The sequence below is a fragment of the Protopterus annectens genome, chromosome 5.part1 (genome assembly GCF_019279795.1).
Source record: "Protopterus annectens isolate FY-2018-M chromosome 5.part1, PAN1.0, whole genome shotgun sequence".
NCBI classification, from domain to species: Eukaryota; Metazoa; Chordata; order Ceratodontiformes; family Protopteridae; genus Protopterus; species Protopterus annectens.
Window position 1 is genome coordinate 554,056,298 of NC_056736.1, and position 27,116 is coordinate 554,083,413.

At 40.1% G+C, this 27,116-nt stretch overlaps 1 protein-coding gene across 2 annotated transcripts in view; it reads left to right on the forward strand.

Annotated features, from left to right (window-relative positions):
* RCBTB2 (RCC1 and BTB domain containing protein 2) overlaps positions 1-27,116 on the forward strand; it is a 1,132,258-nt gene that overhangs the window by 586,668 nt on the left and 518,474 nt on the right. For both annotated transcript variants that reach the window (XM_044073172.1, XM_044073173.1), the window contains exon 5: positions 1,030-1,188. In XM_044073172.1, the coding sequence (XP_043929107.1) occupies positions 1,030-1,188 (159 nt within the window). The remainder of the gene's footprint in view (positions 1-1,029; positions 1,189-27,116) is intronic.

The following is a 27,116-nucleotide window of genomic DNA, read 5'->3' on the forward strand; positions in this document are numbered from 1 at the left end:
TGAGGAAAATGGCGTCGGCTGATGCCTTTATACCCGAAAAACTGCAGCGATGACGTCGGGTGAAGTGCGACACCAGCCGAAGCCGGACCCAGACTTTGGAATCCGGCCGACCGAAGGGCTGCCTGATGACAGGACAACCCATTTGTAAGGACTGCAGATGCATTCCTATCGGACATCTACATTTATGGTAGGTACAAAACTGTACTTTTTTAATTAAGGTTCAAATTAGAGATCTTTTTTTTTCCTTTGACTAATCTTTTGAATACCATAATCCTAGAAATTGCATCATTCCTTTACTCTTACCCAACTGTAGTAGCAGGTTTGATTCACTCTTCAGAGCTACTTACCATTTCCCAGGGAACTGAGAAATTGTTAGCAAGATTAGCATTTCTGTTCAAGATCATGACACAAAGAATGCAGTTAATGCTTCTGTTAGACTTCTGATGAAAAGTGAATATGATATTTTTGTCTTTCACCTAGTCTTGAATCCAGGTTGTGAGCAGTGGTATATGTAGAAGTCTATAACTACTGACTTATTGCAGGCAATGAAACAGTTGGGTATGAGCCATCATAAAGAGCCATTGTAGCTGCATTTATGTATATTTTAAAAGTTTCTGCAAAGTGTCAGCTTGTAAGGGGGCTACAGCATTCAGCGATAACTTGTACTTGCTACTTGCATTATCTTTGGTGATCCTGTTGCTAGAAGCACTGATGCAACGAGTTTCAGACCTTAGGTGTAAGACCTACACCAGAAAATCTGCGCTTGAGTTTGTGATCTCATTGTCGTTCACAGTATCATATGAAAGAACAGTGGTGTTCGCACACAGGTCAGCCCTACTAATAAGAATATCTGTGGTAGTCTACTTGTGAGATTAATAAAATATAGCTTTTAAGGTCGTGGCTTCAAGTTGTAGTCAAAATCTTTTCCCCTTTCACTCTTTCCATTGTCATTTAAAAAGCCAGCCACATTTTTCTGCTTTTTAATATAGTATTTGTTATATGGTAATATATATTTTTTCCTTGTAACAGGTTTATGCATGGGGGTATAATAATTCAGGACAAGTTGGATCTGGATCTACAGCCAACCAGCCTACACCACGAAAAGTGACCAGTTCTATACAGAACAAGATGGTTGTGAATATTGCATGTGGTCAGATGTGTTCAGTGGCAGTGATGGACAATGGGGAGGTAAGCAACTTTCAGTTTTCAAACATAAAGTTAATAAATTTGATTTCATGGCTTTACTTCATAAAAGTAAAAAAAAATGAAAATAATTTTAGCCTCATTGGGCTGCAATTGTGAAAGTGAAATTTTATGTCAGCATTTCCTTTCATCTGAAAAGTGATGATGACTTTTTGGGTACACCAGTCTGTTCAAATACTATAAAATAAATAATGCTATCCACAAATGAAATGCACTGTTACTGATGGTATAAAAGCTAATATGCTTGCTTTGTATACAGGACTTTTGTATGATAAACACAGAAATACTGAATCATCTTTTACCTTATTTACTGTATTTCAGTTTTGTACTCTATAGAGTTTTATCATAGTACAGGTGTGCTGGCTATCCGTATTTTTTTCTTCTAACATTATTATCTTTCCAAGTGGTTTGTCATTTATTTTTTTATCCATCCCCAATAAAAATGTGTTAGTAGTTAAGTTCACTTCATTAGCTATTACCCTTCCTAATAACTGCTGCATCTCCTCTTTAACTCTAATTAGGGGCCCTCCTAAAATATATGTAACATGGAGCATTTAGCTCCAGCAGTTTTCCCTTGCACCTGGAATCATCCTTGCCACTCTTGTTGAGGTGTAAAAATAATGGTGCAGACACTTGCGTGCAAAAATTCTAAACCACCTTGATTGGATTGGTGGATACCTAGGTAAGAATCTTCACTATCTGTTCCCATTCTCTTTCAGATATGTCCTCCTGGATTTCACTTGCTCATCCTTCCCACATCTTTTTTCCATTATCCTCACAACCCCTAATATTTTCTATGTCAATCCTATCCTCCTCCTAATCTACATTTATTAATTTCATCTATAGTATCGGACTTTTTCCTTTTTTCTTCCTTACTATTTTCTCCCATTTAGCTATTACCTCATGGTAATCACTCTCCATTCTGCTTGCTAATGGACATTCTGCTTATAACTTTCCCCAGCTTTTTAGTGCATCTCCCCTAAGTATTTACAGTCAGTATTTGACCTTAGTCCTCCTCCTTTTCTGTCTCCATAGCAGTGTTTCAGTTTCTCACTCCTTGGTTTGGCCCACCTACCAGTAGTATTTCTGTCTGTCTATTGCTTTGGTCCCCCATCCTGAAATAGCATTCTCTCAACCGTCTGCATTTCTCTTAATGTCTGCAACTCTGCTTCTATTAAGGGGTATTCTAACAATAATTCCAATATTTCTTCACCTCTTTTTAAGTGTTCTGTTACCTCTTTTATCTGTTTCCATCCCTCCTGATACTGTCGGCTTTGTATATCGGCCATCTGACAGGCCAACAAATGATCACTTAATTCCAGTATTCTAAGTCCATCCTTATCTTTTGGTAGTGTTGCTACTTCATAGGTTCATAGATAAGTACTAGGCCCTTGTGAACCATTTTTAGCCTAGTCAATGTCCCTTCCAAAGGTGAGAATCAAATCCTGTACCTCATGTCTATGAAGTAAACACACATTACCCATTATTCCAACCCCCAACCCATGTCATCTGTGGTTTCCCCTTGCCTAGATATACTGCCTTATTGTTTGTTTTACCTTTCTCAAGTAAGTCTCAATGTTTATTCAAAATGCCTGTCCTGGGTGCAACAGTTGTGGCAATATATACAGTTTCAAATTTTGTACCTTCTAGTTTGTCCAGTGTTGTATTTTTCTGTTGACTGTTTTTCATATAATATCTTATATGTTGTTTTCAATTGTTTTTCAGTCATATACCTAAATATTTAATTCCATTTTTCCATATTCCTTCTTGCACCGTAGCTGCTAAATCTTCCGGTTCTATATTAATTGCTGTGGCCTGAGTTTTAGGTAAATTTATCCTGTACCAAGTCTCTCTAGTAAAACTGTGAATTGTACCCCATAATGTACCTAAGTGTTCTGCATGGTGTCCAGGTGTTAACAAGTATATCACTGGCGTATAATGAAATTTTATGCTGCTTGTCTGGCCTTTTAATACCCTTCAATTTCTGCTTTTCTGATCATTGTTGCCAATGGTTCTAAACAGATAGCGAATAATAATGGAGATCGTGGCATCCCTCGAGTGTTCCTCTTTGTAATTGCAGTTCTGTTAACAACCTCACTCTCACCTTTACTTCAGCCTTACAGCTGTCACTGCATCTTTCCATGTTCTGGGTGATTCCCTTCTGCTCAGTATTTTGATAAATAAATTGACTTGTGCCTCTGCAATCCTATCTTTAACTACCCCACAGTTCTGTTGGCGATCAGTCACTTTCTAGTGACTTCCTCCTTTTCATTTTATTTTATCTTTTCCACATCTTTGTTTCATAAATTCATGTCTGCTCTGCTCCTTTAGTGAAGGTAAGTGTAACTCTCCTCACCCTGTTGAATTTACTTCTTCACTGTTAACCTCTTATTTGTGTACAGTTTCTCAAGAGTATTTTTAAATTCCTTGAATATCTACTAGTGAGCCCCCCCCCCCCCGTCTTCACCTTTAGGTTTAAATATTTTCATCCTCCTGGTTTCTCAGCCTCACTGCTAAAGTTTTTGTTGCATTAGACGTGTTGGCAAAGTAAATATTTTCTAAGCCTGCTTTTTTCATTAGTGTCCTGTCATCTTCCCAACCCTGTATTCTTCTCTCAAGTTTTCTCTCACTCTCACGCTCTCTTTCTACTCATTCCTTAGACTCTTCCCTTTCCCTGTATCTCATTTAGTTTGTGTAACATTGCTTTCCTAGTCCCCCTTGCTTGCTTGCTGTCTAGTCTGGTTTGTCTTTGTATTGTTTTCTGCAGTTCATTTTTACATTCCTCACTTGTCCAATCAACTTATGTTCCTAGCAATGCCTTCATTTCACCCTCTAGTCATTCTGCCTCCTCCTTTCTTACCAATAAATAACTTTTAACCTGCAATATTCTGGCAATTCCTTTTCCTCCCTAAGTGTTCTACTTACACGTGCATAGTCTGATAGTTTTTGAGTCATGCACTACTTTCTCCACTCTCTCTCTCTTCATTGTTAATGGATCTCCAGTCGAGCCTAGAACAGAATTTATACCTAGCTGAAAAAAACGTAAACCATCTACCTTTGCTTCTGTTTTGATTTTCCACACATCCCTTCATCTTACCACTTTAATAAAATGTCCTGCCCCTTGTTTTCTGGACCTTCTTTGCCTTGGGCTCTTTTCTACATCTGCCCTTTTTATTTATTTATAGTGATTACTGGGGTAGAGCACTGATCCCAGAATGACCGATTGCAGGCTCAGCCCAGGTTACAGATATATTGCAACAAGCAGCAAGTAGTAGAAGTATATAGAACAGATATGACTATGTAGACAAACGAGAAGTAAAAGAGGTACAAAGAAGTTGAAGTAGATCAATAGTTACACTTTCCAAGGAATTTTACAGGAAGGTGTTACTGATGTTTACACAGCACGCTCCAGAACAAGAAACAGTGCCTGTGAATGGACAAGTATATAAATAGTTAGCAAAGCACATACTTAACTGTCAACCAATCAAAAACTGTTAGCTTGGAGTGGCTTGGGTGGTAGGAAAGTGCATAAGGGACTGAGGGAATGCCACAGTTTAGGGCAACAGCTGAGAGCTGTGATCTGAATTGTGCAGCTATGTGGCAGGATTTGTAGTGAGGATCCACCAACAAATTAGCTGGCTGCAAATAGTTTCATTGTGTGAGGAGATGGGGATGTCTCGGTGGAGTACTTTGAACGGTAGGGAACTGAATAGTGGTGAGGCAGTGGTGTTCATTCCAAGGAGAATTTGTAATAAAATGGCAAATTTTATTTAAGGTTTGCTGCAGGGCAGTTATGTTTTTGTTTGAAGTGGTGACAAATAAAGGTAGGCCATAGCTGAGTTGAGCAAGTAGGGCACCTTTGCCTATGGCTGTGCTGGCAAGAATCGAGTCTTGTTAGCCCAGAATAAGTGTGAATTGATTTTGGCTCTCAGTTTTGAATACTTTCCTGATAAGCCCTACTGTTACAATCTAGTCAATAACCACTAGGCATAAAGTCTTCTGGAAAGTTACCAATTTTGCTAAGATTTTTCATGTTGCTTTTACATTACATTTCATTGCAGGTAGACTAATATTAATGTTTATTTTCTTCTTCTTACACATTTTATAGTTGCATACATTCCTTTTACGACTGTATTTTTCTTGTAATAGAAATGGGATGTTCCCTTCAGGCTAACCATACTATGACTGTCCACCTTTTACTACTTGACTGTTTGTCAGACCATTTACATTTTAGGTTGCTATCTTTTATTTTCTTCTCCGTTACCTTTATTTCCACTGCTAACCTTATAACTGGTCTTCCCTTTTTTGTCCATCTTTATTTTCTCCATTTGCTCTTAGCAATAGTTATGTTTTTGGATCTGTCATTGCTTCTCTCCCCATCACTCTAACTAGTATTTTTTTTTTTTTTTAACTCTTAACTGATTTTTCCTATTCAAAAATGACCAAGTGATGCAACTGTTCCTTCTGTTTGCACTCTTTATATAATTGCTAGTTATACTATCCCCCACCCACACCTTTTCCTTCCTCACAGCAATTAACTGTATACAAATATGTATTTTTGATTTCCCTCAGTAGAGTCCAAACAACTCCTTGGTCCTTGGCACTCCTTTTACCCTATTTCTGCTAATGTTATAGTTGCTTAACATCCTTGTTTTAATTGTTTTATTTCCCTTGTTACACTTCCAGGCTACCTTTTTTGTATCTTTACTGCCATACATCCTTCCCCATCTCAGTATACATTTGTAACAGCACTCAAACCTTACTGCCATCTGATTAAACCCTTACTCCCCTTTATTCTTTTCTTAAATAGCACCCTTCCTCCTTGTAGGGCATTTAATCTAGGAGTGTCATCTTCACCTTGTTCTTCCTTCTTTTTTTTTTCTTTGTGAAAGATGGTCTTAAAACCTTCTTTAATAGTTCTAAGATCCTCTGTTTTTGTTCTTTGTTCTTATTCCCTTTCACTTGTCAGCAGACTACTTTGTCATTAATATGTCTCTCTTTACCATCTAGCATTCTCTACATATCATACCTCCTTTTTCATTGTCCATTGCATTGTTCCTTGGCACTTTTAATTACAATGTCAAGTGCAGAATATTTATCTTAATACTCAGCTTGCCATTGTTACTATACTAAACTTCCAAAACATCAAACCCAGTACACCGAATCAACTACAATGTTGAAGTGTAAAATATGTGGGTTTTTTTTTTTTTTTTTTGTGTGCAGGAGGCCAAGCTGCCTTGTATCCCCCCCCCCCCCCCAGTGTAGTGGGTTGTCCTTTGCTAATTGTATATACCAATTCTAAAGTCACACTACAGCTAGGAAAAGACAAAATTCCACTCCATGCTGTACCGTGGTTATGGACGTTCACCTTTTCAGGTTTAATGTTTTGAGTCAACAATCTCGCCAATTTAAGGTAGATCAACCATTATGGTTAAGATGTTAGCTATTAAAGTTATCTTTATTTAGTGCTTCCATTTCAAAGCATCCCCCCCCCTTAGTTTCATACATAGCTGTAGGAAACTTTCCTGCTCATTTCTTTATACTGAAACAGAAGTATTATCTTGCATTTTTTCTTTTTGTTTTAATATCACTTTTTTCTTGTATTACTCTTTTCAGTACATAGTTCTTAAATTTTATCCATTCTTCCTCTGAGTCTGCAATATGTTTATTTTGGTTTTAAACCAGTTTGTTAATGGTCTTTTGTGATTTCCCTTCTCAGATATTACCTTACTTTGCAGTCAAATGGTTATGCCCATTTCTTGTTGCAACCAGTCATGTTTAGGCTGTCTCACATCCTGCAGTTAATTTGGGAATTGTGTAAATCGCATCCAACTGCTGTCCTTGGTGGGAACGTTTGTCCATTTTCCAACACACACACACAAAAACAAAACAAGCCCATCATGTTTATCAATGACTCTTCAAATTCTAAGATAGCTATCGCTCTTCTCTCCATCTTGTCTTCTGTGTGATCTGGTCTTTTTCATAGGTTCATAGGTAGGTACTAGGCTATCGGCCCAACGGCCTAAGTAAGCCTAGCCAACAAGGTTTCCTGGCTTACTCCACCCAAGAAAGGTATTTTCCTGTGCCCCTGTCAAGCAGAGCCACAGAAGTGATTCCTGGGGTGTATTTCTATTTCCCATCCACTCATCAAGATTTTTCTTGGAGTGCTAATGAGGAACTTTGCTTGACATAGATGAGTAGCTTGTTCCAAAGTATGGGAAGTCTCTAGGACAGGAATCTATCCCTCCAGCATGTCCTGTTTATTGTGGTGACAAGGTTTAGGTCCCTAGAGCATGTAGCTTGGAAGGATTGGGATTTCTTTAGGTGTAGCATGTACAACAGCTCTGGGTTTGACATAGCTTTATATGTTAGGCAGAGTTCACCTTGAAGTAGGCGATGTGCTACAGAGTAAAGCTGGAGTTTTTTGAGACTGTCTGTGTAGGGCATCTGTTTGAGGCCAGTAATCCTCTTTGTGAGGTACTTCTGTGGCCTTTCCAGCTGCCGCAGATGCCTTGTGAGGTACATTCCAAAAGGGGCATTGTACTCTATAGTGGGTCTAATGAGTGTCGAATAGAGGGGAACAATAACCTATTTTTCCTGTATGAGAACCCTTTTGTGATGAGGTAGAAGGATTTCCTGACTACTGTGGCAATGTGATTATCAAAGGAGAGACTAGTATCCACCTGGGTCCCAAGGTCTCTTATCACACATTTGGAGTTAAGTAGACTGCTGCCTATGTGGTAGTTCATGGGTAGAGAGTTTTTACCAAAGGGGATGACAATGGACTTTTTGGCATTGAGCTTGAGGCCATGGCTCTGACACCAAGCTTCTGTCTCAGTGAGGCCCTTCTGTAGGATGTCCACATCAGTTGGGGACTTGACTATGGCTCCTAGTTTGTAGTCATCTGTGAACTTAGTTAGCCAAAGGCCTTATGTGTTAGCCTATACTTTAGAGAAGTTGATACCAAACAGGAGAGGTCCCAGCAATGAACCCTGTGGTACTTCATTTGTCACTGGTTTGAAGTCAGATTTGGAGTCTGCAACTTTTACAGTATGGCTTCTGTCAGTGAGCCAGATGGCAACCCATCTTGTGGTGTAGGGATTTATACCTAGTTTAGTGAGTTTAGCTATAATTCCAGAATTGGGGGATGGTGTCAAAAGTCTTGGTGAGGTCAAGATAGGCTGTGTGAACCACCTTACCCTCATCTACGGCTTTGGTGACTGTCTCAAAGAAGTCGATCAAGTTGAGGAGGCATGATCTGCCTTTCACAAACCCACACTGGGTGGGGTCCAGAGTTTGAAGGTTACCAATGTCTTTGTTTGAGTTCCATGATGATACGTTCCATGGCCTTACAGACCAGGCTGGTCAGGCTAATAAGGCGATAGTTCCTGGGATCATTGGTGGCTCCCCCTTTATGGAATGAGATAACTGTTGCTGTGTGCCATTCAGTGGGCACAAAGCCTGATGTGAGGTTATTATTGAACATGGTGCTTAGGTGGGGAACCAGTTCATTCTGAAGTTCGTGTAAAACGCAGCCTGGGATGTTGTCCTGTCCCATGGATGCTGTGTTTTTGGCTTTAGAGAGTGCAGCTTTTACATGCATAGTTGTGATTACAGGGACTCTGCATTCTTCCTGTATAGATGTGGGCCCTTTAGGGGGTGAGAGGGGGGTAAAGTTAGCACTGAATCTATCTGCCAGGATGTTGGCAATATCAGTTGGTTTTGTAATTTTCATGCCGTTGTGCTGTAACTCAGAGCAGATCTGGGTGTTGTCATTGAGATTGTTCACATAGCTATAGAATGCTTTGTGGTTGTCCCTAGAATCAGTGGCGATTTTGTTTTCGTAGCTAGCTTTGGAGGATCTTATAAGGGATCTCAGCTTCTTACCAAGGCTGACCAAGGGAGCTCCTCCACTCATGGGATTTTACTCTCTTTTGCAACAGTTTCTTCCTTCTGTTGTAAAGTTTGTTTATAGCAGGGGACCACCAGATTGGCTTCCTTTTTTTGGAGGATAGCGTCTTTATTCTGTTTGGGATAGCACGATCCATGCACTCGTGTAAGTACTTAGAGTGCATCTGTGTAGGATTCAGCAGTTGTAACTGTATTGTCCATCTGCATGGGTGTCATGAAGTTCGCCACTTTTGTCTTAAGAAGCATGAAGTTGGCTTTGGAGAAAATTTTTACCGTGGTTTCCTTAATGGGGGGTGGAGGCGGGATGTGGATATCTAGGGTGATTAGCTTATGGTCGGATCTGACCAATGAGGAGTTGACTTCAGGTGTGGAACACTGGTCACACTTGTTAGTAATAACTAGGTCTAGGATAGTGTTGCCCCTGGTAGGCGTGTGGATTAGTTGATCCAGGGCATTGGAATTTATGAATTCCAGAAAGCATTGAGCAAAGGAGTTGGTACATGAGTAGTTTTCCCAGTTAATGGTGGGGTAGTTGAAATTGCCCATTATTAGGGTGTTTGGTTGAATCCTAATATTTTCCAGTATATCAAGAAAAGAGGAGTGGGAATCCTAGGGCATTTTGGAGGATCTGTAGCAAGCTACAGTTTGGATTGCAGTTTTGCCCAGTTAGTTGCACTTCGATAACCTTGGATGCATTATTCTGAGCAACTAGCCTGGAGGTGTGGATATCCTTAATGAATATGGACACACCTCTGCCTTTGGTGTTCCGGTCCAGGTTAGGTGGCCCAAAATTGTGGTATGAGTTATAGCCTGGTAATGCAGGGGTGCTGTCTGGAGCCTTGAACCAGGTCTCAGTCACTGCACAGATATCGATGTTCTCCATTTTAAGGAGTGCTTCGAGTGAGTGCATTTTGAGATTTAGACTTTCTAGCATTGAGTAGCATTACCCTCAGTTTTTGCTTGCCTGTTCTGTTACGGTGGTGAATTTGTCATTTGAACCTTGCCTAAAAAAGGCACTATAGGGGTGGCAAGAGCCTTAGCCAGTATCTGAAATCCCAGGATTGACAGGTGCAGGCCATCTCTGGCAAAGCATCATGGTCTGTCATCCCAGACAGACAGATACTGGATCCCCTTAGAATGACACCAGAAACTTAGCCAATTGTTGAAGTATTTTGTCCTTGTACTGCGGTATCATTCTGGGCGATGGCAGGATGCTGCTCGGGGCTAGGATCATACCTGCTTGGGCAACAAGATTGGAGAGCTCTTCCATGTCTCTCTTCATGTAGTCCAGGGAGGTGCATCTCAGGTCATTCACACCAATATGGACAATGACAGAGTCATATTTGTACTTGTTGTGGAGTGACCTGAGTACGTGGGTTATGTGGCAGATACTGGCACCCTGACAGGCAGCTGACAGTAACCTCCTCCTTTTCTATCGGTTAGTGTTGTCTCCTAAATTGTGGGACAATAATTTTCTTGAGCTCCCTTCTAGGCTTTATCACCCCTCTTCATTTTCTTTTTTCTGTGCTGAATTCTTTTCATACTTTCACCTGTCCTGCAATTTGACTGGCTTCTGCAATCTCTCAGGTGCTGCTTATGGTCTGTAAGCATCGAGGGCATTCTGTGCAGAATGATTCTTTTAACTTAGCTGGTTCAGCATCTGCTAACACAATCCTCACTGTTTCTATGTACATATGACTAAAGTGAATGTACTTTTCTTTCAATAAAGATTTTGTTCCCTCCCCAAGTAGACTCCAGAGAATTTTTCTTCAGGTAGACAGCAAATGTTGGCGATGTGACTGGGAATAAAGAGGTACTTGGGAACATATTTTCTGGGAATGCGGTGCATTGGTGGACTTTGATTCCTTGCAAAATGCACTTTCTGAGATGCTGGGTGGGCAGATTGGTGTGAAAATGATGTGATGTTTTTTGAGCTATGATACAGAATCGGAATTACCTGAACATGGTAAGACTTTGCTGTGTCTTAATTATGGTGGCTGCCAAAAAAGCAATTATTAGAAAATGGAAATCAAAATCTAAACCAACTATATTAGAAATGGTGAATATAGTAACAGATAAAACAACTGGAATTGAGATCTTTAGAAAAGGGTAGGAGCAAACTACATAGGAAAAAATGGGAATTGTGGGAGCAATACCTACAGGGGTGTAGGAATGAGGTTTAAAAGAAAGAAAGAGTTAAATGAGCCATGTAATGTTTGAAAATGATTGGATAGACTGTAATTGATGTGTAATGTTTGCAACTGGGAATCTGTCAGTATGGTTTAAAATGCTTGCAACTAGGATTGTGTCTGTGGTTTCTTCTTATTTATATAAATATGTTATTGTTTATGTAATAAGTGATGGTGTAATAAAGATGTTTTTTGTTTTAAAAAACGGGGCAGGAATTGAATAATTTATGTAATGTTGCTTAGGTTATATGATCTATAGCAGTATATGCGAAGTACGTTTGTTAATGTTTATTACAATTTGATTACTTTTATCTAAATGTAAATTTGCCTATGTCACAAGTGATAAGTGTTTAAAAAAGAAAAAAAAAAGATTGTGTTCCCCAACCATTCATTTCTTTCCTGACTGCCATACTGCCTTAAGGTTCCTCTCCTTCAGTTGAGTTGTTTGCAGTCTGACAATGATGGGTCTCTGTCTTCCTCCTCCTTCTCTATCCGTTCTCCACACAGTGTAGTATGCTCATTCCTTTTTATTTCATTTTGTGATATATTTTTCAGTGTGTCTAAGACCACACTTAATCTACACCTTTATATTTTTCCGCCAGTGTGACTATTTTAATCTAATGTTTTCGAATCTTCTAGATCTTTTTTTTGTCTTCTGCTCAGTCAAGCTGAGCCTTGACCACCTCTGCAGTCACTTTTAACTCCATGTTGTTCCCTGTCATCAAATGCCCAGTTGAGGTCTGGTCAACTACTTCAAGTTGCTTTTCATAGCAATGCAACCTGTCTTGGAGAGATTGCCGTATTCTAGTGAGAGTCGCAATTTGCTTTTGTATCCCCTCACATGCCCCCATATCACTTTCCAAAACTTTTTGTAGAGAGTAATTCTTTTCTTCCTTCTGTTTCTATCAGGCATTCACATTACCCAGTTCATTGACTTTTACCTTGGAATGCTACCGGATCATTCTCTTGTGCTTTGTGCTTTCCTTCACATCAGATGAGGAGCCAAATGATTTTGCTGTGTCTTAGAGTCACTAGTAGTCCCCGTTCACTGTTTTATTGTTGGGCTCATCTCCCTGCTGTTGAATATTACTTTGTGCTTTTCACAGGTCCTTGTGAATATGTAATTGTCCCCCAGTCCCTCCCTCCCCCCCGTATCCTAGCTACATGTGGTTTACTTCCTGTTTGTTACCATCTCCCATGCTGTCCTCATAAGGAGCTTATCCTTGAGTTACTCCTCTCCTCTAGCCCACACATTTGTTTGTGACTACACCACTCTTTGAAGTGTGGTTTGTTTAAATGTGTCATCTCCCCCCCAAGGCTCACACTCACGTTCTGTCTGCAAAAAGACAGCAACCACACAAGTAGGTAAACTCAATTTTTAATTGGTTGCTGCATTTATTTTTTATTTTTTGTCCTTTGGCTCAGTTGGACTTTCATGATTAACAATCGGACCATTTTTAACAGATACCTGGGGAGAAAACTCCACAACAGAGTTGAAAACATATAAACAGTAGTTTGAGTAATTATATCCAAGGGGAGAAAGCCCTGCAACAGATTAAATATTTTACAATGATCTGGGGAGAAAGGCTGTACATAGGGTTGCCACCTTTTCAAATGCCCAAAGTGGGACATTTTTTGTAGAAATGTCAGATTTTGCAGGGCTAAACATACCCACGGCAAATACAAAGGACAAAACTTCACTTTTTTTGCCAAAATAAAAGTTTATTCTTGTAGCATTTCAGTTGCTTATTCTGTTTCTTATAACATTTAGGTGTTTCAGATACAAAATAACTGTTTTATGCAACTATTAAAGAAAATATAGGAAATAGTTTTGTCCTAAAATCTCAGGACATTTGCCATTTTTTCAATTCTTTTGCAGGACACAACTGCCCAAAGAGGGACTGCCCCTCACAAAGTGAGACAGGTGGTAACCCTAGCTGTACAAAAACATTTCACAGTAGCTCATAAGGAATTGTATATAAGGGAGAGAATCTCACAATAGGTAAAGCACAATCAGACTGAAATATATTTGCAGAATGTTACTAAAGTAAATAGCGATCAAGAATGCAATATGTACTGCAAGCAGCAAGACACTTTGAGAAATGGATAGCCTATGTCAAGTAAACTAATACATAGTAGTTCATTCTAATCATATGTGAAGGTGAAAGACAATAGAGTATGCTGCTTGCTAAAATATACAGACAAATAGAATTAATTGAAATGAAATGGAAGCAAATGCTGATGGTTTATGGCTGACTAAGTTTGCAGATGATTGCAAGCTGGGGGTTAAACTCAATGCTAAGAAATGCACAATTGTCCCCTTTGGGAACTAAACCACCCCGGCTAAGTACCGTGTTGATAAGATGCTCCTAAGAGTTGGCCCAGTGCTTAGGGATCTGGGTACACATGTAGACAAGTATCCTTAACTTCGACCACCACATGGCCACAGTGGTGAGGAAATCCTTTTATGTTACACAACTTATAAGTAAGGACATGGCATCTAGGTCCAAAGAGGTCATTATCCCACTGTACTCTGCCCATATCAGACCAATTATAGCATACAGTGCAACCTTTGGTATCTACCTGACCAGGCATATGCAGCAACTAGAGTGACCTCAGAGGTTCCTTACAAAAAGAATAGAAGGCGTAACAAACCTGTTTTATGCAGAGCTTTTTAATGCTCTTTTGCTGTACTCGGTCTCCTACAGGTTTCTGAGGGGTGATCTATGCCTAGCTTACAAGACGTCCACAAACAACATATTTCAATGTCTAGGGACCTGAATTTTGTCTGTGACTTAAACAGAACATACTGGAGAGGCAGATGTTTCCCAGAGGCTGCCCTCCTATGGAACAGAATTCCCATCCATGTGAAGCTGAGTTTGCCTATTACACAGTTTAAATGCAGCCTATACCAGTGGATGGGGAATAGGAAATTTACACTGGCCCTGACACCCATGTCCCTTATGGACAGAGGAAGCTTATGAATGCCTGGTTGTCAATAATAGGACATTATTATTCATTCAGGAAAACTTGACTAGGCTATTTGTTTTGCAAATGTGCAAAAGGTTCATCAAAACAGGGTCTGGGAATGCCCTGTATGCCAGCAAAGATCACCTCTCTGAAGTCTGTATGATGCAGAGTAAAGAGAGAGGGCTTTAACTCACTCATTGTAGGACATTGTGTTTACTTCCTGCATTCATTTTGTAAGAAACCTTTGTGAACATTCCAGTTGCTGCATTTGTCTGGTCAGGTGCATACTCTGTGATTGGTCTAATGAAGGCAAAGTACAGTGGTATGATGACCTACCTGGACCTAGATGCCATGCCCTTGCTTATTAGTTGGGCAACATGGAAGGATTTTCTTACCACCTTGAACACATGTTGGTCAAAGGTTAGTTTACTATCTACATGAGTTCCCAGATCCTTGACTAGCAATTCAACTTTTAAAGGTATTTTATTGCTGAAGTAGCTACCCGGGGTGGTAGACTTCCCAAAAGGTATTATAATGCATTTCGTGGTATTGAGTTGTAAGCCATGGCTTTGGCACAGTCTGTATTAGACCTTCCTGAAGGGTGCACTCATTTTGAGGGGATTCAATGACTGCTCCCAGTTTGCAATCATTTGTGAACTTGGTCAGCCAAAGACCTTTGACATTTGAGATGTAGATGCCAAAGGGGAGTAGGACACGCACAGAGTCCTGGGAGACTCTGCTTGTGACCAGCCTCTTTGTGGAGATGACCTTGCAGATTCTAACCTCTTGGGTCCTGTCAGTGAGCCAACTAGCTGTCTAGTGTGTTACAAAGAGGTTTATACCTAGTTCCGTAGGTTTGTTGACAATACTTGAGTGGGGTATTATATCAGATGCTTTAGCCAGATCTAGGTGGGTAATATGCAGTTTTCCCCTCATCCATTTAGGTAAGCATGACCTTCCTTTGACATAGCCAAACTCTGAAGGTTCCAGTGACTGGAGGTCTCTTATGTTTTTGTTGATAATTTCCATGATATTTCTTTCCATGGCTTTGCAAATAAGACTAGTCAGATTAATGAGTCTGTAGATTCCAGGATCTGTTGTAGGTTCTCCCTTATGAAGGTGGATGACTGTTGCAGTCCTCCATTCATGTTGCACAAAGCCAGTTTTAATATCATAGTTAAATTACTCCAGAGGTCCTGGGATGTTAGCTGGGCCTATTGAGGCCTTGCTCTTGGCTTGAGTGAGTGAGTGCAACCAGTACATGCTTCCAAGTTATAGTTGGAGGGGTTGTGTTTGAGGGTACTTTTGAGGGTATGGTTGGGGATGAGGGGGGGGGGTAAAGCTGGAACTGAATTTGTTCGCTGACAGGTTCACAGTATTGCCAGGCTCTGAATGTGGCACCATTAACCACCAGTTCAGAACATTGCTATGTGCTACCCTTGAGGTTTCTGACACAGATAATCATAAGGCCTTCTTCAGCCTAAACCCGTGAGGCTGTCTTAACCTCAGAGTTGGCTTTGCTTGATCTAATTAACACTCTTACTTGCCCATTTATTTCGATGCTAGAGGAGTTACCCTTCCTGATTTTTGCATTTTTTTTCTTTTTTTGTATATCCTGTTTAATTTGGGATGCTACAAGGGCAGTTTGTTTCTAGGCCTAGTCCTGGGTTTACTTTCTGGTAGGTGTAACAGCCTCTGTACAGCCATAGACGTGGTTGTAGAGAATTTTTGAGAGCAATCCAGCATAGGCTGCTGTATTCTCTGGGTTTCGCAGGGCATTGAATTTTGACAATCCATCACTTAGAAACTATTCCAAAGCAAATTACTTTTTACCAACTGTTACTGGTTTTAATGGGATAACAGAGCTGATTTTGATTTTAAAGGAGACAGCTTGTTATCAGACCTTATCAGAGAGGATGGGACATTGAGGGTTTACAGTCTTCTCCCATATTTGTAAGCATGAGGTCCAGTAGGTTGGAGCCTCTAGTGGATGTATTCACTGTTTGGTCAAGGGTGTTTGTATTTACGAAGTCCAGGAATCTCTGTGCCTGCAAATTTGAGGTTGTGTAGGATTCCCACTCTGTCAAGGGATAATTTAAAGTCTGCCATGAGTAGGGTGTTAGGTTGGATGGTAAGCATCTCCAGTAGGTCCAAGTATGCCTTGTGAGCTTCTTGGGATATGGAGGGTGACCTGCAGCTGGCTAGGATATGGTATGGGATTTTGTCTGTGGTGATCTGCATGTGTTGGGATTCCAGTGCAACATCCTGTTTGACCACCCTAGAGGTATGCTTGTTATTGATGTATATTGCGACATCTCCTCCTTTAGCCCTCGTCTCTGCAGCTACTGGTCTAAAAGTGTGGAAGGCACTGAAACCTTGCACTGCCAAGGTTCTCCTGCTGCTTTAAGCCATGTCTTGGTAACTGCACAGATGTCTGTATTGAGCGTGAGGAGGGCTTGGGAGTGCAGTTTTGTTTAGGCTTCTAGCATTGAGCAATAACTCCGTGAGATACAGTTGAGATAATTTTTGCTATGTCGGTGGGTTTGGCATTGCCTAAAAAAAGCACTACAAGGGTGGATTTATCCAGTATTCTAAAGCATAGAGGGAAGAGATGCAGACCATCCTTAGCGGAGCAACATGGTTTATTAACTGTGCCTTCCCAAGCTGAAAAAATATTGGATCCCCTTTGAATGAAACCAGGAAGACAGCCAGTCATTGAAATTGGTCATTTTTGCTCATATTGTGGCATCATCCTCTTCGATGGTAATATGCTGCTCAGTGCTAGGCTCATAACCAGCCTGAGACATGTAGTCTGAAAGCTCTATGATGTCTCTGTCCATGTAGTCCAGGGAGGTACATCTCTGGTCATTTACACCTACATGGACTATGATGGAGTCATAGTGGTACCTATTGCATAATGACTTGAGTACGTGTATGATTTGGTGGATTCTAGCTCCAGATTAGCAAATAACATTTCTCTTCTCCTTGTTAAGCCTAGTTAGAGAGGCTTATGTACATCTTACAATGGAGTCCCCTATGATATTAGTCCTGGGAATTGTTTGCCTGCCTTAAGGACTTGGTTTTTGGCGCTCCACTAAGTGTGACGTTATGTGTGGTGTTTTTTTCTGAGTGCCTTTGGGCTTGCCGAGGCATAACTTTGACAACACTTGCTCTGGGCAGTCTTTGTTTAGGAAGATTGTTTTTAAGTGCCTGAGCACACGGTAGTCTGTGTGTATATGGTTTACTATGTGAGGTGGGTGTTGTGTGCATGGTTTCAACAACCTGATGTGGACTTGTATGTGAGAGTTTAGCCTCCAGTGTCATTGTGCAAGTACACCTCTCCCATACTGCATCTGCTTTGTTAAGGATTAAGTGGTTATCAGTAAACGTGAGACAGTTACTGTCTCAAGATGACCATATCCACCAAGCTGGCTGCAGAAGTTAGGAAATTGCATATCCATACTGTCCAGTCTTTTGATTTGTGAGAACATGTGTCGACAGTAATCTGGTCTTTGATCAACATGAGGCTAAGGTTGTAAGAAAATCATTAGATGTCACCCCAACTTATAAGTAAGGGCATGGCACCCAGGTGCAAGGAAGTCATAGTGCTACCTTATTCGGCCCTTATCAGATGCATCACTAAGTACAATTCCTTCTTCAGCATATACCTGACCAGACATATGCAACAGCTGGAATGCTCTCAAAGGTTTCTTAATAGGAGAATCCAGCGTATAAACACCCTGTCAAATATGGATTGCCTTAAAAGTTCTGTCTGTATACTCTGTCTTCTAGTGGTTACAGATAGGCGATTTTATGCCTGCCATACAGGGCATCTTCTGACCTTTTTTACATCCGTAAAATTAACAGCATCCGAACTACTAGATCCAAGAATTTAAATTTTGCTTGCGACATAAATAGAATATGCTGTCAAGACAGATGTGTGTTTCAAAGGATTAAGGATCCCCACGCTCTGGTATAGGTTCCCCATCTATGTGAAGCAAAGTCCATCCCTAACACTATTCAAACATAACCTTGATCATTAGATCTGAAATCAAAAAGTCATCCTGGTGTGGCTCGCTTGTCTCTGATAGAGGCCGACAGTAAGTGTTCCCCAACCAACATACCCCTCTCCCCACTAAACCTTTAACAACCTCCTAACTAACATAGACCTCCATGTAGACTCACAATTGAGTTGGGTTGTACGGCTAGGCTTATAAAGACCCTGGTGGTCATTAACCTAGTATATACCTATGAACCTGTATGATTTTTTGAGCTCTGACACAGGATCTGAATTACCTCGACATAGTAAGGCCTTATTTAGTTTAATTCTGTTGGGTGCCAAAAAAAGCTGTTACTAAGGCCTGATGTAAACCACAAAATATAAACTAATGAGTAAAAAAAACAGCACACATGGAGCTGGAGAGCACGTGATCCAGGCAAAAAAGTTAAATTATATCATCAAGTAGATTTCAAGCACAAAGATTTATTCCACACAAAAATCCAGGTTATATGCGCAAGCTTTCGTCCCTGTTCAGTCAGGATCTTCTTCGGAGCAGGGACAAAAGCTTGTGCATATAACCTGGATTTTTGTGTGGAACAAATCTTTGTGCTTGAAATCTGCTTGGCGATATCATTTAACTTTTTTACCTGCATCAGCTGCTCTCCAGCTCTGTGTGCGCTGTTTTTTACTCATTAGGCCTGATTTAGTTTGATTTCCATTTTTTAGTAACTGCTTTTTTGGCGGCCAACAGAATTGGTGTCAACCAACTGTATACTGAATATTATAAATGAGATAAAAGAACTGGAAGAGGGATCTTTAGAAAAGGGAAGGAGCAAATTGCATAGAAATTTAAATTTTGGGAACGATGCATGCAAGGTAATGTTCAGGAGGAGGAGTTAGGTTTAAGGGAAGGCAGAAATTCAGCATTTTATGTAATGTTGCACTGATGGCTTCACAGAAAGAAAAGTTGTGATTAATAATGTATGTAAATAGAAAAAATATTAATAATTTGTTTTCTTTCCTGTTAATGTATGTTTGCCTATCTCTTAAGTGGTAATTTAATAAAGGTGCTTTAAAAAAAAGGAGAGAGAGCAAACCCTGGAGATTTAGGTGGGTGGCTGTACCTGCTTTAAAAGACTTGTCACTAGCAATATATCCCAGGGTTCAGGCCTTGGGGCACCCCTTTGTGGCATTTAGTTATTGCAGGTCTAAACAAATGTTATGGTTTATGACCGTCCAAGTGTGCAGATGACTGCAGACCTGGTGCTATCGTAAACTCCCCAGAGGATACTAAAATCCTCCAAGAAAGACTTTCCCAAACAAGCAGCTGGTGTCAAAACCATGCACTAAAACTAAATGTCAAGAAACCTAGTCATATTCTTCAGCATGCAAGACTTCTCTTGGAGCTATCTCACACGCCTGAAAGTTGATTCTGTAGTCAGGGATTTGGGAAAGTATGTAGACAGCGAACTGTTCTTTGATCACCATGTATCCACTATTGTAAGGAAATCCTTTTTTTCATTGCATGGCTTGGTTCTGTCGTTTGATTTAAAAAAATAATATGATTGAGCGGAAATGACACCATCACATGAATTCAGTTTTCTGTCAGTTTTGATTCAAAGAAATTATTAGGGATGTGATTCTAGAAGAGTATGTGTGGATTGGCAATGACCACCATCACATAGTACCTCATTCACTGTGTGTGCGCATGTGTGTGCAAGCATATATGTATGTATGGTGTCTTTCTTACTTTCCTCCAGGCTTGTGCAGCTAAGGAATTACTGTATATAACTGTGTGTGTGTGTGTGTGGCGGGGCAGGGGAGCTTGTCACCTGCATTTTTTTTTTTTACTGTGTTCGTTGTATAGAATGTTTTCTATCAATTATGATTCAGTCAGATGAGTTTTCAGTCATGTTACTGCTTTCTTATTCATTCAGATTATCTTTGATCAGATGACGTAAAACTCACAGCTTATATCTAATGGTATGGAGTCTATATCATTCCATTATATTTGGCTCCCATCAGGCTGATCATTGAATATAATGCGTCGTTCAGTCTGTACCTGTCAGAATACTTGTCACAACTGGAGAGTGACCATAATGCTTTTTCTCTTAAACAAAAAAAAAAGTGTCAAGGTCCTAATTCAGAACAGCTATGCAGTCAGTCTCAAAGCCTTGTTTCTCTTCAGAGTATCATACAGGCTACTAAGAGGCAATCTCTGCTCAAATATAGACCCCCAACAGTCCCTGTCCTCTCAGACCTATTACACATTTGCAGTTTCAGTGGTAGCATAAAAATCCACTCGTGATATCAATCTCTTTTGTGACATAGAACATGAAGGGATAGGCATGTATCACGGAAAATACCTCTCTTATGGAACAGTTCTTCACTCCATATAAAGCAAAGTACTTCTCTACTCAAGTCGAACATAAATTAGTTGAATGGATGGGAAGTGTATTAGATGTTGGCTCTTGTAGCATGTGTGTCAACTGTTACCACTGAAGTAGATTATTTTAGCATTTCCTTCAAGGGAGGATACATGCACACCCTGCCTGATGCTGCTGTAATGATTGAGGCAATGTCCAGAGTTAGTTTGTTGGTTACTGTCGTATTCTTCATTTACAAATGTTCTGGTGGGTTATATGCTGGGAAGAGAGTTTATATCCAAAAATGTTTTTTCAGTCAGCTTTTGTTCTCATCTTTGTTGTGACAGACTTTTTTATGAGAAAGGTAGTCCACATTTTTGGATGATTTCCTTGTGTGCTATAGTGGAACCTGCTGGGTCTGGTCACTTAGCAGAAGAATGAAAATATTTTTGTTTTATACATAAGATTAAACCTGTGTGAATGAGAGGGAGGATAGAGGAATGGTGAGAATGCAAGGAGTAGAGGTGGCGAAGGTGAATGAGTTTAAATACTTGGGGTTTAAATACTTGGGGTCAATAGTTCAGAGTAACGGTGAGTGTGGAAGAGAGGAGAAGAAGAGAGTACAGGCAGGATGGAGTGGGTGGAGAAGAGTGTCAGGAGTGATTTGTGACAGATGAGTACCTGTAAGAGTGAAAGGGAAGGTCTACAAGGGGGTAGTGAGACCAGCTATGTTATATGGGTTGGAGACTGTGGCATTGACAAAAAGGCAGGAGTTTGAGCTGGATGTGGCAGAATTAAAGATGTTACGATTTGCACTGGGTGTGACGAGGGTGGACAGGGTTAGGAATAACTATATTAGAGGGTCAGCCCAGGTTGGAAGGTTTGGAGACAAAGCCAGAGAGGCACGATTACATTGGTTTGGACATGTGCTGAGGAGGGATGCTGAGTTTATTGGGAAAAAGATGCTAAGGATGAAGCTATGGATATGGTGAGGGAGGACATGCAGGTGGTTGGTGTGACAGAGCAAGATGCAGAGGACAGGAAGAAATGGAAACAGGTGATCTGCTGTGGCGACCGCTAATGGGAACAGCCGAGAGAAGATGATGACATAAGATTAAACCTCAGATTGTTTACAGGAGATGCATTACTCGTAAGCACAGCACAGATCACTAATTAAAGGAAGATGTCTAGAGGAATACTTTTCCTATTATTCTATCACTTTGAAAAGGGGAAAGGGGTGATTACCTTGATAAAAAAAAAAAATACTCATTTTATTCTTTGAGTTAACATCCAGTGCCCAAGGTAGATATATAGCATTAAAGTGGAAAGTGTGTGGTATTGACCTTGCAATAAATAATGTTTATTTATCTTCAGGTACTCCCAGTAATGAAGTAGGTTACCTAGTTATAGATTAGGTCTAATTTCAATAGGGTATTTTAATATGGGATGGAGATTGAAATGCAATCACTTATAGTGTAGTTTCTGGTAGATGTAGAAAACGGTGCCAACTCCTGATGGAAAGGTTGTTCTAGACATATTGGCATCTTTTTCTTATGTTAGATGTTCATGTGGCATTGAGACTCTCACCTCTGCTATATACTTATTAGTCTTATAGCTTTAGAATATTTTCAAGACTAGAGAAAATGTAGACAAAGTATGCATTACCGCAGAGCATAGACATGTTTCAAGGGCCACAGTTTTGCTTATTCAAATTTCCAATCATGCTTCATTTAGATACGATGTGAAAGTTATTCCCTCACAGTATATAGTTTACTTGAACATTTAATCTTTAGCTGCATCAAGGGAACAAGATCAAAGCTATTGTAAAGCAGTTTTTTTAGAGGGATTATAACTTGGCTTTAAGGAGCATGGGGATCCTCTGAGATACGCGCCTTTTTCACAAAATGTCTTGTATCACAAGCAAAATTTTAATTCCTTGGATGTGGTTTTGATGCTGTTTGTTTTGCGGATGTGCAAAATGTCCATCAGAAATGGATCCAAGGAATCCTTGTATGGGAAGGCATAGATTGCTTCTCAGTAACCTGTAGAAGACGGACTATAGAGGAGGGCTTTGAAGGGAATCTGTGCAGGACAGTTTGTTTATACCCCGGATTCTCCTGGTAAGCAACATTTGTAGGCATTCCACTGTTACATATGTTTGGTCACGTACATGTCAAATGGGGCAGTATACTCTATGATAGGTCTAATAAGGACCAAATTAAGTGACACTATGACTTCTTTGAACATGGATGCCTGCATAGACGTTAGGTGATAGAAAATTATTTTCTTACTACATGTTGATTAAAGGCCGAATTACTGTCTACGTATGTTCCCAGATCCCTGACTACCAGGTCAGCTCTTAGGGTGTTTTATTGATGGAGTAATTACCCTGATTGGCATTTTTCCCAAAAGGTACTAAATGCATTTCTTGGCATTGAGTTTTAATCTGTGATTTTGGCAGCAGTCGTCTGTGTTAGACCCTCTTGTAAGATGTTTGTGTCATGGGAAGAGTCTGTGATAGCTCCCAATTTTCAGTCATCTGTGAGCTTGGTCAACCAAAGGCCCTTAACATTAGCTTTCATCTCTGAGAAGTAGATGCCAAGTATGAGTGGTACCAGTTTCTCACCAATCCTGACTTCCTGAGTACTGTCTGTGAGCCATCTGGAAATCCAATGAGATATACAGGGGGTTATGCCCAGTCCGGTGAGTTTGTTGACTATACCTAAGTGGGGTGTTATATCAATTGCTTAAGCCAAGTCCAGGTAGGCAGTATGCACCATTTTCCCCTTATCCATTGTCTTGGTGATCTTTTCAAAGAAGTCCTCCAGGTTTTAATAAGCATGACCTTCCCTTGATAAAGCCAGACTAGATTGGGTCTCTTGTCTAAAGGTAGTCTGTCATTGATAGCTTTGCATATTAGACTAGTCAGACTAATAAGGCTGTAGTTTCCAGAGTTGTTTTGTGGTCCACCCTTGTGAAGTGGGATAACCATTGTTTATCACGGAAAAGACGGCATTCTATTTGAATCTGTCCGCAGCAGAGCTGAACCTAAATATCTTTGGTAGCAGTCGGCACAGCCAAGAAGGACCTCAGAATTGCAAGCTCTGGTATGCATAGTACCCTGTTCAATCTTTCACAAGGGTGTGGTGTCCTTAAAGGCTAAATCTTCATTTTTGTACATGGTGGATTTTGGCTTATTCTTTCACCAGTCCATATAGTTACTATTTTTTTTTATCCAAAGCCTGGGAAGAGACAGTTGCATATTGTGGATGTCAATTAAAAAGTTAATGTGTAATACTGTAGAGACAAATTATTTTGATTCTTTTATGGAGAGCAAGCAGGGATCTGTAGTAAATAAGCAGACATTTCCAAATGGCTAGTAAGTTTATATAACTTTCTCCTATCACTAGTATGACAAGTCACTGGCTGGGCAAGTCAAGGCCCACTCAGCCATGTTAGCTGCTGCTAATGCTACCTGCATTATAAATATCTTTGACCAAAATATTTGAGAGTGCCACTTGATCTTCAGTCACATAACTTTTAAAAGTGCAAGCTAGATGGCCAGTCTTAGAGGATGTCAGGGTTTGCCACAACAGTCTACCAATGTGTGTTTCAGGCCATTTTCCCAGGTCAGGTACTTCATTGGCTGGTACTCTCCCATTTGTCTGGTGAATGCCCAGCAGCAGTGATCCGCCACTGTAGTTAATAGAGTGCTGTCACACAGCCATACCTTCCCATTCTCAAGTAAAAAAATAAAACAAAGAAAAAAACTGGAAGAAAATTTTGAATTTATGCAGTCAAAATATGATCAGAAAGTAATGAAGCTCAAGGTGATAACCATTCAAGCCCTTCAGCCATTACTGCCTCAGAAGGCTTGAATGATCACCCCAGATTTACAAGAATAACATTGTCATATCCAAGTGTTCCAACCCTATATTTTTCTGAGATTCTAAGTGCAAAAAATAGTTGGCTGTACAGGGTGTGTGGTTTAAAATGACAGCTGCAGAATTAAAAAGTGACTCACTCCAGCTGTCGTGTCCCTCATGCTATGGAACATGCATGTCTGCTCATATTTGTATCACTTTCTTGTTCAGTTGTGGTCTAAGAAACAGTTTAGACATTTGAGGGTGATGATGCTGTTTTTTGGACTCCATTGGTCTTGGAGAAAAGAAGTCAGGTCCTCTCCCTTTGCAATTAAAATTTTCTTTTGACTCTAAATGAATACAGTTCTGGAGTTAACGGGATTGCTGAAGGGAGATTATCCTAAAGAGATATTATGATGAACATGAAAGTGAAAAAATCCACAAAACCCCAGGATTTTTTGGCCGCTTAGTTGATTATGAATAGGAGGAGGAGGTGTGTGGTGAGAGCCTTTGCCTCATAGAGGGAAAGTGTTCATTATTTTTTATTTTTGCTTAAGTATTTGGCATAATCTCTGTTCAGCAGTCTGATTTAGAACCACTTCTGTATGAAGATTTTTTTGACTAACGAGAATACATAACTTGAAACCCATGTTTCTGGAGGCTGCAAAATCAGCCCAGACCATTAAAGATTTTGTTAAGCCTTTTGGAGTTCCATGATATTTAGCATTTTAGTGATTTTAGAATGCTAAACTAGGCTTATTATGGGGAGGTTCCGACATTATCTCTGGAGTTAGTGGAACCAGTTGGAGGACAGTTTGAACTGAGGTTACATTGATTCTGACTCTATTATCCACTCAGCTAAATTCAAGCAGACATTTTCTTCTTCCTTTGTCTTGGCTGCTAACCGATACCTTAGGCATGAGTTGCAGGTGTAACTGGCCTCTTGGTCAGTCCGGTGGGATTTGGTTCTATTTATGGAAGAGCTGCACTTCATTCTAAATGTTTTCACTTTGTCAGGGCATTCAGGATTCTCTTTCCAAGTATTCTTCATAGGTGAACCACTAGTACCATAGTGACGTGTTGCATAAACAAATATTGTGGTAAAAGGTTATGCCAGCTTTGCAAGACAGCCATGTAAATGCGGGAGCTAGCTCTATGTCTTAATCTTAGGTTAGTGTCCATCTCACCTATGAGGAGAAAGAAATGTGTGCTGGCAGTTAGTTAAACCATGCATTACACATGAATCAGAAGTGAAAATTCAAGCCATAGATTTTTCCACCTTCTTGGGAATGCTGGTGTTGGATAATTTTTCATAAAAACATTGTAACTTCCAAAGTTCTGAGTAGATAATTAGAATGTTGACTCAAATCGGATTTGAAATGTAGCTTATTTGTTGGTCATTGATGCCTTTATTTTCTTGGCTGCTAAAGACTATGGATCAGTTTCTGCCCCTTTTTCTTGGAGGAAGAGCCTTCTTCCAGGAAGGATGCCTATTTCATCCATCTCTACGTTTTCTTCATGTTGCACAGATTGGTGGCTGAGGTGTGGAGTTCTAATAGGTATTGTTTGTCTTTAGGTACTAAGTTAAGAAACTTCCTACTAGGAAATCTTTGACTAAATGGAAGATGTTCTTCTTTTAGTAAAATGGCAGTAATTTACCTTTGTCTTCAAATACAGCACTCTGATGTGCTTCATTTACCTCTCTAACTTGCTTAATCAGGGACTGTCCTACTCTTCCATTAAGGTCTATAGTTCCATTTTGCCAACTTGTCTTCTCTAGGAGCCGTCTTTGGCTTCCCAGTCTGTTGTGGAAACTTATAGCCTCCGTTTGTGTTTCTTTTTCTGTTCATTTGTTTCTTAACTGGAGGATAGTGCTTCACTTGACAGTTTTCTAAGTGAGATGGGTTTCCAAGTTGCACACTATTATTTATTCAGATACTTGCTGGGCTTTCCATAAGAAAAGAGGAGCCTTGTCTACTAACCTAAAGTCATGCCAAACATAGCTTTGCTTTAGAAAATTCATCTGATTTCTTATTTCCTCATCTTCAGAGGCCAGATGAACAAATATTCTAGTTCATAGATTCTAGCTGACAGCTATTCACTTACATTACACGTAAGTTGGGGAAGTGCTGCTTGCTTTGCTCAGAACAAGTCTGACATTTCTGTTGGCAGACAACCCTTTTCAAACTAGACTGCTAGCAGTATTGGTTTCTTTTACAACTCAATGGGCAAGACTCTTCAGAAATCAGTCAGATCTAAGTTAGATATTGCTGTGTCTAAAACCTTCTTCGATCATGACTGCTGTCTCTGAAACAGTGCCCTGGGTCACCAGCATGTATACTTGGTAGGAATTACAACTTAAACCATGCTGCCAGGGTTAGAGGGGTATTTGATACAGCAGCTATTCAGAGAATATTGGCTGAAGCCTGCAACGGTTCTGGAGATTTGTAGTTTGATATTCTCCCCAAAAGATGAAGAATTACTCTGAAGGCATGACTGGATGAGATGTTATAGTACTGCTAGGTTAGATAGACATAACAGTAGATGACTGAATTCCATTCATGCCTGGCTGTGGTGCCCAGAGGATTGAAGCCCTGAATGTGCTCTATTAAAC